General features: G+C 43.2%; 2 protein-coding genes across 2 annotated transcripts in view; both read right to left on the bottom strand.

The window, feature by feature from the left end:
* Window positions 1-6546: 6546 nt before the first annotated feature.
* Window positions 6547-9680, bottom strand: LOC131983377 (uncharacterized). Its single transcript, XM_059348099.1, has 4 exons — window positions 9667-9680; window positions 8283-8753; window positions 8083-8202; window positions 6547-7801 (listed from the first exon to the last, which is right to left on the bottom strand). Exons 1-4 carry the CDS (start codon window positions 9678-9680, stop codon window positions 6784-6786), a joined length of 1623 nt encoding a protein of 540 aa, XP_059204082.1. The 3' UTR covers window positions 6547-6783.
* A 1311-nt stretch (window positions 9681-10991) lies between these two features.
* Window positions 10992-14911, bottom strand: part of LOC131983252 (uncharacterized) — a 34051-nt gene continuing 30131 nt past the window's right edge. Inside the window, exon 5 of the mRNA XM_059347945.1 lies at window positions 10992-12393. Coding sequence (XP_059203928.1) covers window positions 11460-12393 — 934 coding nt within the window. The 3' untranslated portion in view covers window positions 10992-11459. The remainder of the gene's footprint in view (window positions 12394-14911) is intronic.

Raw genomic sequence — 14911 nt, 5'->3', positions numbered from 1 at the left:
TATAGCGGAGATAAAAATGCTTTGGAAATTTGTGACCCTGGTATCATTTGGTAGCAGCTATCAAAAAACAAAAGTAAGCGTGTCATACATACTAACAGTATGGACACTGAACATGCAGCAGACAATCAAATTAAAATAAACTATCACAAAAATAGAGAACTCGAATAAACTTACAGTCATCCACTGTCGAGGCTGATGGGTAATGGGAGCAAGGCAATGGGGATAAAACTCAAATGCAGGAAGCTCGGCAGACTGATACAGTTCAGCTGATTTATGACTAAGTCAAGGTGCAAAATGGCATCATAAGGCAAAGGTCACACCATGGACAGGTAAACAAATCCTGAGAAGTGCTTTAAAGTGACTTAAATAGGATAGATTGTTACCATTTGAAAAACACGAGAATTGACATTGAGTCATGAACTGAGAGCTGGTTAATGCAGGTTAGATACTGTAATGATATGCTGAATTATCCAAACAAACAATATAAAGGCTCCTCTCATAAACGCCTAAAAACCCAACATCCAGTATTTTAATTAATGGACCACTTGCACAATGAAGTATGATGTATATAAACGACACAAGTTCACTTTCTGTCCAGTATACAATAACGTTCTCTTAGTCTACAGTGATCACATTACAGTACATTTTATCCACAAGTTTTGTAACTTCACTTTTCACAGTTAGCTTTATACATATTGTATGTACAGTTCATTTACTATAACATATTTTTAGCATCTTATATTTTTTAAATATATTTTTATATTTATATAAATTCTATGCCTTAAAATACCAAGGTTAGCCAGTCAGTTAGCCTAGCTGGCAACTAAAGTGAGGAAAAGCACCGTCAGGTTTATGTCTTTCCATTTAATCAGTTAGTTTTTTTAGTTTTTATTTCTCCCTGAGAGCTTTCACTCCTTTTCAGCTCAAAACGATATATATATATATATATATATATATATATATATATATATATATATATATATATATATATATTATGGCATGCCGTTCAGGAAATTAATCTTTGAATATATTGAATGGATTCTTGAATATATGGAATGAACCTTGAATATATTGAATTAATTCTTGAATATATGGAATGAAATTTGACTGACGTCATCAAGGCACTGCCATCTTGTATTTTGCTGCCGCAATAAGTGAGCATGAGTCAGTCAGCTGGGAACTTTGTGGCAGCAACACTGACAATGAGGACATTATCAACTTATTGTCAAGTGCTTGTATGGGCCAAAATCCTCCCGATAGTACCCGTGCCCAATACAGTTCTCCTGACAAAGAAGTTCGCTCCCTTTTTAATCGTGGCAGGCCGTCATTTTTTTCGTTTCTCATCCATAATATGACGGGGGACAGACCGGTAAATTAATAAAAGTCCCGTCAAAATAAAAGTAGCGTGCTAACTTAGTATCAAGCACGATAAAGAAGAAAAAAAACACTTATCATCATGCACTAGTATATGCTACTGTTAACCAGTTAACTCCGACCGGGGCTAACGGTTTTGTTGAGCCGGAACATGAACACATAGCCGTTGAGCCTCCTCCGATCTACTCTTCATGTAATAACTGCGCCAGCCTGTGGCTAAACATTAGCACTGAAGCGATAACTTCACAAGTTCTCATTTTCAATTAATATTAACAGTAACACTATTATTATGATTTGAAGTTGTGTCAATTTTGACTTTATAGATGCTCTTTATTTAAGCAGGGAATGTAATTCAAGTGGAAGTTTATTTTATCCATCCATCCATCCATCCATTTTCTTCCGCTTATCCGGGGCCGGGTCGCGGGGGCAGCAGGCTAAGCAGGGCATTCCAGACGTCCCTCTCCCCAGCCACAACGTCCAGCTCTTCCTGGGGGACCCCGAGGCGTTCCCAGGCCAGGAGAGAGATATAATCCCTCCACCGTGTTCTGGGTCTTCCCCGGGGCCTCCTACCAGTTGGACGTGCCCGGAACACCTCTAACGGGAGGCGCCCGGGAGGCATCCTTACCAGATGCCCAAACCACCTCAGCTGACTCCTTTCGACGCGAAGGAGCAGCGACTCTACTCCGAGCTCCCTCCGGATGTCTGAGCTCCTCACCCTATCTCTAAGGCTGAGCCCAGCCACCCTACGGAGGAAGCTCATTTCAGCCGCTTGTATCCGCGATCTTGCTCTTTCGGTCACTACCCAAAGTTCGTGACCATAGGTGAGGGTTGGAACGTAGATGGACCGGTAAATCGAGAGCTTTGCCTTCCGGCTCAGCTCCTTCTTCACCACGACGGTCCGGTACAACGCCCGCATCACTGCTGACGCTGCACCAAACCGCCTGTCCATCTCACGCTCCGTTCTACCCTCACTCGTGAACAAGACCCCGAGATACTTGAACTCCCTCGCTTGAGGCAGTACCTCTCTCCCCACCCAGAGGGGGCAGTCCACCGTTTTCCGGCAGAGAACCATGGCCTCAGACTTGGAGGTGCTAACTCTCATCCCAACCGCTTCGCACTCGGCTGCAAACCGCCCCAATGAGTGCTGGAGGTCCCGGCTTGATGAAGCCAAAAGAACCACATCATCTGCAAAAAGCAGAGATGCAATTCTTAGGTCACCAAACCGAATCCCTTCCTCCCCCCGGCTGCGCCTTGAGATCCTGTCCATGAAAAAAAACCACAAACAGAATCGGAGACAAGGGGCAACCCTGGCGGAGGCCAACACCCACTGGGAACGTGTTTGACGTTGTGCCGACTATGCGGACACAGCTCTCACTTTGGTTATATAGGGACCGGATAGCTCGTAGCAACGAGCCCGGTGCCCCATATTCCCGCAGTACCCCCCACAAGACTCCCCGAGGGACACGGTCGTAGGCCTTCTCCAAGTCCACAAAACACATGTAGACTGGATGGGCAAACTCCCATGCCCCCCTCCAGAAGTCTCGCAAGGGTAAAGAGCTGGTCCGTTGTTCCACGGCCAGGACGGAAGCCGCATTGTTCCTCCTGAATCCGAGGTTCGACAATCGGCCGGAGCCTCCTTTCCAGCACCCTGGAGTAGACTTTTCCGGGGAGGCTGAGGAGTGTGATTCCACGGTAATTGGAACACACCCTCCGGTCCCCCTTTTTGAAAATGGGAACCACCACCCCAGTCTGCCACTCCACTGGCACTGTCCCAGACCTCCACGCGACACTGAAGAGGCGTGTCAACCATGACAGCCCAACAGTGTCCAGAGCCTTCAGCATCTCAGGGCGAATCTCATCCAACCCTGGCGCCTTGCCGCCGGGTAGCTTTTTGACTACCTCGGCGACCTCTGCCAGGGTTACTGGTGAGTCTTCCCCTGAGTCTTCAGACTCTGCCTCCTCTACAGAGGACGTGTTGGCTGGATTAAGGAGTTCCTCAAAGTGTTCTTTCCACTGTCCGACGACATCCACAGGTCGGGTCAGCAGGTCTCCGCCCCTGCTGAACACAGCTTGGGCCAAGCCCTGCTTTCCCTTCCTGAGACGCCCGACGGTTTTCCAGAACCTCTTTGAGGCCGACCGAAAGTCCTCCTCCATGGCCTCCCCGAATTCCTCCCATACCCGAGTTTTTGCTTCCGCGACTGCCGCAGCTGCAGCCCTTCTGGCCGAACGGTACCTGTCTGCTGATTCCAGAGACCCCTCGGCCAGCCAAGACCGAAAGGCCTCCTTCTTCAGCTTGACGGCCTCCCTCACCGCTGGTGTCCACCAGCGGGTTCTTGGGTTGCCGCCACGACAGGCACCGACGGCCTTCAGGCCACAGCTCCTACCAGCCGCATCAACAATTGAGGCTTTGAACATGGCCCATTCGGATTCCATGTTCCCAACCTCACCCGGGATGTTGGAGAAATTCTTCCAGAGGTGTGAGTTGAAGACCCTGCGGACAGGGGCCTCCGCTAGACGTTCCCAGTTCACCCTCACTACCCGTTTGGGTTTGCCAGGTCTGTCCAGCATCCTCCCCCGCCACCTGATCCAACTCACCACCAGGTGGTGATCAGTTGACAGCTCTGCTCCTCTCTTCACCCGAGTGTCCAGAACATGCGGCCGCAGATCTGACGATACGATAATGAAATCGATCATCGATCTTTGGCCTAGAGTGCTCTGGTACCAGGTACACTTATGAGCCACTCTATGTTCGAACATGGTGTTCGTTATGGACAATCCATGACTAGCACAGAAGTCCAATAACAAAACACCACTCGGGTTCAGATCGGGCAGGCCGTTCCTCCCAATCACCCCCCTCCAGGTACCGTCATCGTTGCCCACGTGAGCGTTGAAGTCTCCCAGAAGAACTACAGAGTCTCCAGGCGGTACCCCTTCCAGGACACCACCCAGAGACTCCAAGAAGGCCGGGTACTCCGAACTGCTGTTCTTGTCCGTCTCCTCGCGACTTGCAGCCGCAAGGAGACGACCCTCTCGTTCCTCGCGGAGAACTCCAACACAGCGGCGCTCAGCCGGGGGCTTGTGAGTATCCCCACACCCGCCCGGCGCCTCTCACCCTGGGCAACTCCGGAAAAGGAGAGAGTCCAGCCTCTCTCCAGGAGTTTGGTTCCAGAGCCCAAGCTATGTGTGGAGGTGAGCCCAACTATTTCTAGCTGGTAACGATCCACCTCCCGCACAAGCTCGGGCTCCTTCCCCGCCAGCGAGGTGACGTTCCACGTCCCCAGAGCTAGCCGCTGGAGCCGGGGGTCAGCACGCCCAGGTACCCGCCTTCGCCTGCCGCCCGACTCCCACTGCACCCGACCCCTATGCCCTACTCTGCGGGGGGTGGGCCCACAGGTCGGCGGATCCACGTCGCTTCTTCGGGCTGAGCCCGGCCGGGCCCCGTGGACAAAAGCCCGGCCACCAGACGCTCGCCTGCGTGCTCCCCTCCCGGGTCTGGCTCCAGGAGGGGGCCCCGGTTTACCCGTGCCGGGCGAGGTACACAGATTTTTCGCGATCCGCTTCATAGAGGTCTTTTGAAGTTTATTTTAGTCAAGTGAAACTATAACAGCTGGTTCTTTGGGAGAACGTGATACATAATTATTATTATTTTAGTGTGTGAATGCACATTGTGCTAGTGACAACGCGTTGCCATGGTGATGAGATAAACAATGTAAAAGTAGCTTACTTCAGAAGTGACCAGCAGCACCGGCAACACGTTGCTCTGTATAACGTGGTCAGATAGCCTTCCCAAACGTCAGGCTCACCCGAATCTTTTGATGTCCTACTTCATTTATATTGAAAAAAAAGTTAAGTAAACAAACTCTTTCATAGCGATAGCGTCCATGGCATTGGTTATGATTATAATTAATAATCAATAATAATTATGTATGACTAAACTGACTGACTAAAATAAATGTGAACCATGCCTGGGTGTAGAAAGAGAACAGTAGCCTATACTAGTGCATGATAAGTGTTTTTTTTATCATTATTGTGCTTGATAATAAGTTAGCACACTACTTTTATTTTGACGGGACTTTTATTTTCCCGCTTCCGGTCTGTCCGCCGTCATATTAATAAATGAGAAACGAAAAAATGTCGGCCTGCCACGATTAAAAAGGGAGCGAACTTCTTCGTCAGGAGAACTGTATTGGGCACGGGCACTATCGGGAGGATTTTGGCCCATACAAGCACTTGCCAATGAGTTGATAATGTCCTCATTGGTCAGTGTTGCTGCCACAAGGTTCCCAGCTGACTGACTCATGCTCACTTATTGCGGCAGCAAAATACAAGATGGCAGTGCCTTGATGACGTCAGTCAAATTTCATTCCATATATTCAAGATTCATTCCATATATTCAAGGTTCATTCCATATATTCAAGAATTCATTCAATATATTCAAGGTTCATTCCATATATTCAAGAATTCATTCAATATATTCAAGGTTCATTCCATATATTCAAGAATTCATTCAATATATTCAAAGATTAATTTCCTGAACGGCAGGAATATATATATATATATATATATATATATATATATATGTGTATATATATATATATATATATATATGTGTGTATATATATATATATATATATGTATATATGTATATATATGTATATATATATATATATATGTGTATATATATATATATATATATATATATTATACATTTTAAAACTATTATATCAGCTGTTTACTTCTCATTTGAGTGTGACTGACTTGAATTCCTCCCAAAACAGCAATTTTTCAGCAAATGTGGCATTTGTCTCTTCTATTTGATCTGGTCTTCTACCCAATTACAGACACAGAAAGAGATAATTTGGTTGGTTAAAGAACTATATATACAGATAATAATGTCTCTTCACACTTCTGCTGTGGCTGCTTCGACATACAGTCTGTTGGAGCTAAAGATTTGCCGTCTGTTGAAATCTAAAACGTTGCTAGTTACTATTCAATAAAAAACGATCCCAGCCATTCAAATAAAATGCAAAAACCATTACTTCTGTGTAGTATTGAGTTCAACATCATAATATAGACGACTGTGACACCCATATATTTCAAATACTCATCGATTTATCCATCCATTCATCTTTGCAATAAACAGAAATGCATTGCAAATTACACTTAAAATGCATTATGTCTCATATGAGCAAAAGGTTGCTAAATTCACAATAAAGAAAAAATAAAGGGCTGACTCAATAAATTGGTTTATGTCGTGAGAATTAGAGCTAATATGCATTTTAATGATGTTTGATGCTGAACAGTGACTTTAAAATGATACTGTATGTGATCTGAGTGTTGAGTTTATTCTAAATGTGCAGTAATCTCTGTTCACTGAGCACTACTGTATCACACATGACTTTTTCTCATTCATTTGTTGTATTTCATCCACTTCATCAAATTAAATTCATCATCCATTTCTGTGTCTCTGTGTTTCTTCATCTCCCTCTCTGGATAAAACAGCGTCTCCAGGATAGCTTTGTTTTCCTCTGATGTCACCAGACCTTTGGTCAGGAAGTCATGGATCTTCTGCCATGAGTCCATCTCTGAGCTCCACAGTGCAGCTCTGGCTCTGATGAACTGTGATAATTCAGTCTCGCTGCCTTTGGCCAGACTGATGCTGTCTTTACAGATGAAGAAGATATCCATGCCGAGGAAGAGCGCATTGAGCCCGATGAGACCGGCCCTGGCTGACTTGGAGAGAGCAAGAGGCCCTTTGACTGCTGCCTGTCCAATATCTGGGATATCTGCTGCCACCCTGGGTACGTTACGTAACGCTTTTCCTTCCTGCACTGCCACTTTACCAGCAGTTGCAAGACTTGCTTTACTTTTAAACAGCTTAAAGGCAGAAGCAGCATCAACCACTGAGTCAGTGCCTTTCCAAACAGAATTCACTTTTTTTACAATCTTGCCTGCTAAAACCAAATCTATCTCACTTGCTTCTATTCTGGTAACTGGTTGATTTATCACCTCCTCCAGACAATCCTGGAGACTCTGCACATCCTCCATGAAGCTCTTGAAGGTTTCATTGGCTTTCTTTTGTTGTGTGTGGTTCACTCCGATCGATGTGGCGGTAGTGACAAAACTGTTGGTCGCACTGGTAATTCCCAACCCTAACCCGGTCATCGTCAGAACTATAGATGCTCCAGCTGTTACAGGAATTAATGCCAAACCAACGATGGAAAGCACACCTCCAACTGCCCCGACTGAGCTGCCGGCCACACTGGAGATCTTCGCCCCCTTTCTCATCCTGTCCAGCTGAACAGCAATCTCCTCCAGGTCTGTTAGAAACTGCAGCATCCTGGGCTGTTTCTCACTGAACTCACCGATGAAGCCACTGCATGGTTCCTCCTGAAACAAGAACACCGTCCGGAAGCTCTGGTTCATCCTGATGAAGGGGAAAGACAAAATTAAAGTTTCACTCACAAAAACTGTTACATTTAGCCAATAGACGTTGCGGACTGTAAAATTGTTTTCTAGGGAAGTTTTACAAACACAAGACCATTAAAAATTCACAATATAAGGAGTAATAATTGACTCTGCAGTTACATGTATCTTCACAGTCTCTTCACAATGATGGTGAATGTAGAAAGGGTTTTACATGTCTTCACCTGTGTTGACATATGACAGATAATATTTGGCTCAAAACAAACCATACATATATAATACCTGATTTCATGGAGCTGATTAATCTGATGAAGCATCCTTTGTATGTCATCTTCAGACAAATCCACACTGAGGTCCACCAGAGTTTCTGTGTTCATCTTCAGGGAAAAGTCACTGATGGAGCTGTGAAAAACACCAACTTATTTTTTATTATCAATTTTGATTTTGCCATATATGCATATTATTTTGAAATGTCTCTTTACCTTTTCTCTAGCTTGTCACATATTTCCTGGGTGGTCTGAATGTATTTGTCCAGCTGATATGACAGCACTTCCACATTCTGAAGCCTGGGGAGGAAGAAGACACTGGCATCTCGTTTAAACTCGAGGAGGAGAGGACAGACTGTCCGTGCAGCAGTGATGACCACCTGGACATGTTCAGGGCTGACCCCTTCTGGCAGATGTAGCACCTGGTTCTTCTCCTTGAACACATGAAGTGAGGTAACCGCCAGATTCTCCACTGCATCCAGGAAGCAGTCGAGCTCCTCCAGGCCTCCCAAAGTTACCTTTAGCAAATTGGCCAGTTCTTGTTTTGCAATTTCTTTTTTTAACTTTGTCAACTCTTTCTGTCTTGCATCTTCCCAAGTTGAGAACATCTCACAGAATTCTTTCACTGTGTCAATGTGGCTGAGGGTACTTCTGGTGTAGCAGCACAAGGCCTCCTTTAGTTTTTCTCTGTAAAACCAAAAACATTGTAGATTAATTCCTGTCATCTAACTTTCCAACTTTCCATTAGGTTTTAAACTGCTTGCACAGAAAGGTTAACAAACAGGTTTAACCACATTAAATGAACACTCAGCGATCACATCACTTTTTATATGTTGTCTTCTCCCATTCTTGATAATGACACTGCAAGATACTTTTTTCATTAATAACCATCAAGTAATTATTACGACTGAAAGAAAAGTTCTCATTGATTTTAAATTAAATTAAACTGCGTCTTCTAGAGATAAATATAACTTTAAACAATTTTAAAATATGCATTTGTCTCTGAATGAATCAAATTATCCCTCATTAAATTTATGTATGGAGAGTAAACAAAACAGTTGCATTGTTGCCTTTAATATATCCTCATTCTTCCTCCTCATTCTCCTCCTATTAGACGAGACATGCACTGGTTCCTTTTCATTTATAAAGTCTTGATAGGCAACATGCCACCATACCTCAGCACTTTATTAAACTGGTCACATAGTAATTATCCAACACGCTCTAGTGATGCTTGATGCTCAATGTTCCCTGGACTAATGCTGAATTTGGTACAACTGCTTTCAGTTTCTCTGCTGCATCTACCTGGAACATCTTACAACATTTACTCAAACTCAACACAATTATAACTATGGGCCAGTTTAAAACTATGATAACCAATAACTCTGCCTTTCACTGTAACAGTTTTTTATTTTATTCAAATGTTCTGTCTGTGCTGTTTGTTCTTCATTGTGTTTTCTCTGTACTCTCGACATCATTGTAAATGAGGGCATGCCCTCAATGATTCCTCGAGAAATAAATAAAGGATATATGAAAAAATATTAATATTATTAATATGATTATTATTATTATGAACCAACAAAGAAGCAGTTGTTTTCTTTACCTTTCCTCCGACATCTCTTGGCACGCTGCCTATAGCTCCTTGAGGCTTCAGCTGCTAGCTGTGGAGATAACAAGAAAAGAGGTCAAGATTCTTGTTTCAGTTTTTCAAGACTTTTAGTAAACGTATTTGGTTTAAAGATAGCATGTGCAGTTCAGGATGTGAGTTTGGTTTTAGCCTCACACTTACATGTATATGTCTCCACCATCCAGCTCCGTCTATTTTCAACACTAACAACTGGACTTCGCCAAACTGCCGCTTACACCCAAAGCGTGTCAGAACAAAACTGTGAATTACAAACTGTAAGACTTGTTTTACACAACTGCATTATATTTCTAAAAGCCTGGGGGGTTTCCTGCCTGCCATTACCTGCCTTGAGTCAAACAATGTTTTTGTTTTCACTTGTTCTGTGTTGTCATGGATGGTTATTCTTGTTTTGAGCTTAGACTTTTTAAAACTGTAACATGTAATTTATATATACACTTAAATATTCAATTAAAAGTTCTGCTGACTCATAATCCTCACAGAACTGAAACTATCTACAGGATTTCAGTTCCATGTAGGCATAATATGCCATTTTTCAATTTCATGTGAATACAGGAGTGTCTATGTTGAAACATATCTATGATGCAACATTTTGCCCGTTTATCTGAGCAAATACCTTCCAGCCACTGCACCATGTCTCTGCTACCTCACCACTGTTAAACACATGAGCACTGGTTCACTGTGATGACAATATAATGTAAAATGGTATTTATCATTCAGTCATAACATATTTGGATTACGTGCACAACAAGCTTCACACTCATTCTGTAGTTGTCTGTGCTCAAATTTTGATACAAGCTCATATCTCGTCTGCAGCAAAAACATGAATGGATGCAAAAAGGAAGGTAAAAATAAGTCAATGATCAGAAACTTTGCTAGTATTCTTCACTCCAGATTTTGTTGTGTCTGTTATTGCAGTAATATACATTGCAACATAATTTCAGTTAAAAATATATTATACTGCAAAGAGTATATAAAATATTCTCAAAATCAATCAGCTTGGTGAACTTTTAAACACATTAAAGCCATCAATAAACACGTGTTCTCTGGTGACATCTGCTGGTTAACGTGAAAATGCAAAAATAATAAAATAAAGTACTGTCACCTGTTGAAAATTATGAAATGCATGATGCCTTTTTGTCTTGCTTTATCTGAATAATATAGATTTGCCATTACTTTTTTAGTAACACAAAAGAGTAAAGTAAAATATCTATTCATTGATCTATCATTGCAATAAACAGAGAGACATGTTTTAATTTCAATGTATTTATTAGTGGAAAAAAATGTTGCAGATTTAATGTTACATGTGAATATTGAAGATCCAACAGTTTGTACAGAATGTGTTTTGCATAAAATATTTATATTGCATTCAACAGTAATTATTTTTTCCATTTTCCATTTGTTATCAGTTAGATGTATCTAAAAAATCACACTTATAACACATCATATTTTGAAACAGGGTGAGCAAAAGGTTCATACATTTACAATAAAGAATAAGAAAGAGTTGACCCAATAAACTGGTTTGTCATAAGAATTACATGAGACTTCTTTAGAAATGCACTTTAATGATGTTTGATGCTGAACAGTGATGTGTGATGTGATCTGAGTGTCAGAGTTGATTCTAAATGTGCAGTAATCTCTGTTCACTGAGCACTACTGTATCAGTATCTTTCATTTGTTGTATTTCATCTACTTCATCAAATTAAATTCATCATCCTTTTCTGTGTCTCTGTGTTTCTTCATCTCCCTCTCTAAAATAGATAAAACGGCATCTCCAGGCTCCTAGCTTTGTGTTTCTCTGATCCCAGCAGACCTTTGCACAGGAAGTCGTGGATCTTCTGCCATGAGTCCATCTCTGAGCTCCACAGTGCAGCTCTGGCTCTGATGAACTGTGATAATTCAGTCTCGCTGCCTTTTGCCAGACTGACGCTGTCTTTATAGATGAAGAAGATATCCATGCCGAGGAAGAGCGCATTGAGCCCGATGAAACCGTCCCTGGCTGACTTGGAGAGAGCAAGAGGCCCTTTGACTGCTGCCTGTCCAATATCTGGGATATCTGATGCCACCCTGGGTACGTTACCTAATGATTTTCCTTCCTGCACTGCCACTTTACCAGAACTTGCAAGCATCTCTTCACTTTTTAACAGCTTAACAGCAGAAGCACCATCAACCATTGAGTCAATGCTCTTTCCAATAGCACCCGCTTTACAGAGCATCTTGCCAACTCCCACAGCCACATCCACCTTGTTCATTGCTCTCTGGCTCACCTCCTCCAGACAATCCTGGAGACTCTTCACATCCTCCATGAAGCTCTTGAAGGTTTCATTTGCTTTCTTTTGTTGCGTGTGGTTCACTCCGATCTCTGTGCCAGTGGTGACGAGACTGTTAGTTGCACTGGTAATTCCCAGCCCCACCCCGGTCATCGTCAGAACTAGAGATGCTCCAGCTGTTACAGGAATTAATGCCAAACCAACAATGGAAAGCACACCTCCAATTGCCCCGACTGAGTTGCCGGCCACACTGGAGATCTTGGCCCCCTTACTCATGTTGTCCAGCTGAACAGCAGTCTCCTCCAGGTCTGTTAGAAACTGCAGCATCCTGGGCTGTTTCTCACTGAACTCACCGATGAAGCCACTGCATGGTTCCTCCTGAAACAAGAACACCATCCGGAAGCTCTGGTCCATCCTGATTAAGAGGAACGACAAAATTAAAGTTTCACTAACAAAAGCTGTTATATTTGGCCTACATTACAGACTGTACAGTTGCTTTTCTGGCTCTGGGGAAGTTTTACAAACAAAATACCATTAAACATTTAGAGTAATAATTGACTCTGCAGTTAACTCCTCACAGTTTACAGATGTCTCTTTACAATGATGGTGATTGTGAAAAGTGTTTTACATGTGTGAAGGAAATTTGGTACTTCCTGTCATGGTGGTACAAGAAGTAGACGGCGACCTACTTGATATTCAAGACACAAGGCCTTGTGGGAACTCACTAGGGCCTTAACTCTGATAACACCATGACTGAGGGGAACATGTAGATCAGGGGGCTTTGTCCTGATGTGTTGTATAGGGCAGGAAGATAGGGCCGCATTGAGTCTTGCTGAAAAGCCAATGCTGAAAAGTGCAACAGTCATAAGTCGAGCGGTGTACGGGACTTTGTTGTATTGTAAAATAGCCATTCGGAATTGTGCGGTGTATGGAATACGAATGTGCTAATAAAACTTGCTGAACAGAGGATTGAGTGCTTTGTGTGTAACTTAGTACAGTTGTTAAAATTGCCACGAAAGTTTGGGGGCTCGTCCGGGATCACCACTTGTGTCGAACCAGGATAATTCTGCAGGTGAGGAACTGATCCTGGAACTCATTTACCTCCCCCCGGGGAAAAGCTTTTGGACGCCGAAGGGGGCGAGACGCATTAGCGCCTGATGGATGACCTGGAACTACTCAATGCCTGATCGGACCGAAGGGTGAGCCAATACTCTATTCAATTAAAGCAATTTGATATATGTATAGTTGGGAATTATGCATAGAAGAAGCTGTTGTTTCTATCAAGTCGCCGCAAATGACTCATAAAATATTGTAGTTGTGCTGACTTAGTGCATGGGAAAAACCCCAGGGCGTTTAGTTGTGTTCCTTTTGTTGTTTATTTGGCTTTCATAGTTTATCTATTTATTTTTTCATAATTAATAGTAGAAGGCGGGAGTGGAACTCATGAGTAAGTTAAACACTCATGATTCAGTTAAAGTTAGCAACAATTGAATAATCTGTGACTCAATCATTGTCACTTTTTACAATAGAACGAGGTGAAGCAGACTGGAAGGGAGGTGTCAACAGTTCACAATTGTTCTCAATCTTAGGTGTGAAAGCTGTTGCAATTGATCCTGTGTTCTCTCCATTCCTTTTATTAGTGATCCTTTGTTATTTCCTTTCCTTTGAGTTAACATAATCCTTTTTTAGTGAGTTCTAACTTAATACTTTATAAACATGGGTTGTGCATTGGCAAAAAAGACAACCCCATAACTTCCACTCACAAGACCGGTACAAATCATGATTGAAAAAAATGGTGAGCGGTCTTGTAAACAGCTTAACCTGTGGGAAGATTTAGGATTTCCAACTGAACGTAGTTTCAGTACCAATCAACTGGCAATTCTAAAATTCCGACAAAAATACAAAGGAAACATGATGAAATGAAAAGGAAACATAAAAGGGCTAGAATTGACTGGGAGGCCTTTGAGTTGTGGGAAAATGAAGCAGAGATGAGGGATGAAAAGAAAAAGAAAGAGAGAACATCTAATGTTGTCCAAGCTGTTACAGCTCTTCCAGTGACGACGAGCCTGGACACAGACCTAGACCGTCTCCCGAGCAGTCATACAGCTGCAACCCCTGATCCAGAATGCCCGCCACCATACAAAAGCCAGGCTGACCAGAAGGATGCGACCTCACCAAAATCTGTCCTACTGCGTGACCTCAACACACCTCCACCGACTGCACCAGCCCACAGCACCCGCAGCCACACACAAAAGGATTTATTTGCAACTTCCCCCACATCTACTCTTTGCCGTGAACCACTGCTGCCACAGGCACAAAACACACCCCTTGATGGATACACTTCATGCGAGCAGCCTAACAACGACATGGCAATTACAGTACAAGCACCCATGATACAGGTGCTGAACCATGAAGGCCAACCGGCATATGTGTTCAGACCCTGGAGTCCGGAAGAACGACATGCAATTATTGCAGACCTCCCTGATCCAACCAAAGGGGGGGGCAAAAGTTTTCAAAAGCCCTGCTCCAACTGGTTGAACAATACCGGCCCAATACCCAAGAATTAGAAACCATAATTCGAGGGAAACTGCACCTGAAATGGGGGATGGTCAGGGGTGACTCGAGTAAAAAAGTGGAATACAACTGGACTGTTGGTCACCCCTACAGGATTGCCATCACTGAGCTGACAGATCGCATCTCTACCCATTTCCAAAAGAAAATGGATTGGGGAATAATCCACAGTACACGACAGCAACCAGATGAGAGTGTCAATGATTTTTCCATGAGGATGACTGAAATCTTCAGAGATCATAGTGGCCAAGAGGAACCGGATAACCAGAACGACTCTCCATACTGGCAACAGTAAAAAATGCAATTGTGCAAGGACTAAGACCTGATGTAAAAACCAGAGTGAAAACACTGTGCATTGCTCT

This window comes from Centropristis striata, chromosome 13 (genome assembly GCF_030273125.1).
Source record: "Centropristis striata isolate RG_2023a ecotype Rhode Island chromosome 13, C.striata_1.0, whole genome shotgun sequence".
In the NCBI taxonomy this organism is placed as follows: domain Eukaryota; kingdom Metazoa; phylum Chordata; class Actinopteri; order Perciformes; family Serranidae; genus Centropristis; species Centropristis striata.
This window is presented reverse-complemented; position numbering and strand designations above follow the sequence as displayed.

What these genes read in the sequence shown, in the direction of transcription:
- LOC131983377 (XM_059348099.1), bottom strand. An exon ending in TGTGACAAGCTAGAGAAAAG is followed by an intron (nt 8,203 to 8,282) that starts GTAAAGAGACAT and finishes TGTTTTTCACAG; the next exon opens with CTCCATCAGTGACTTTTCCC. An exon ending in AATCAGCTCCATGAAATCAG is followed by an intron (nt 7,802 to 8,082) that starts GTATTATATATG and finishes CCCCTTCATCAG; the next exon opens with GATGAACCAGAGCTTCCGGA.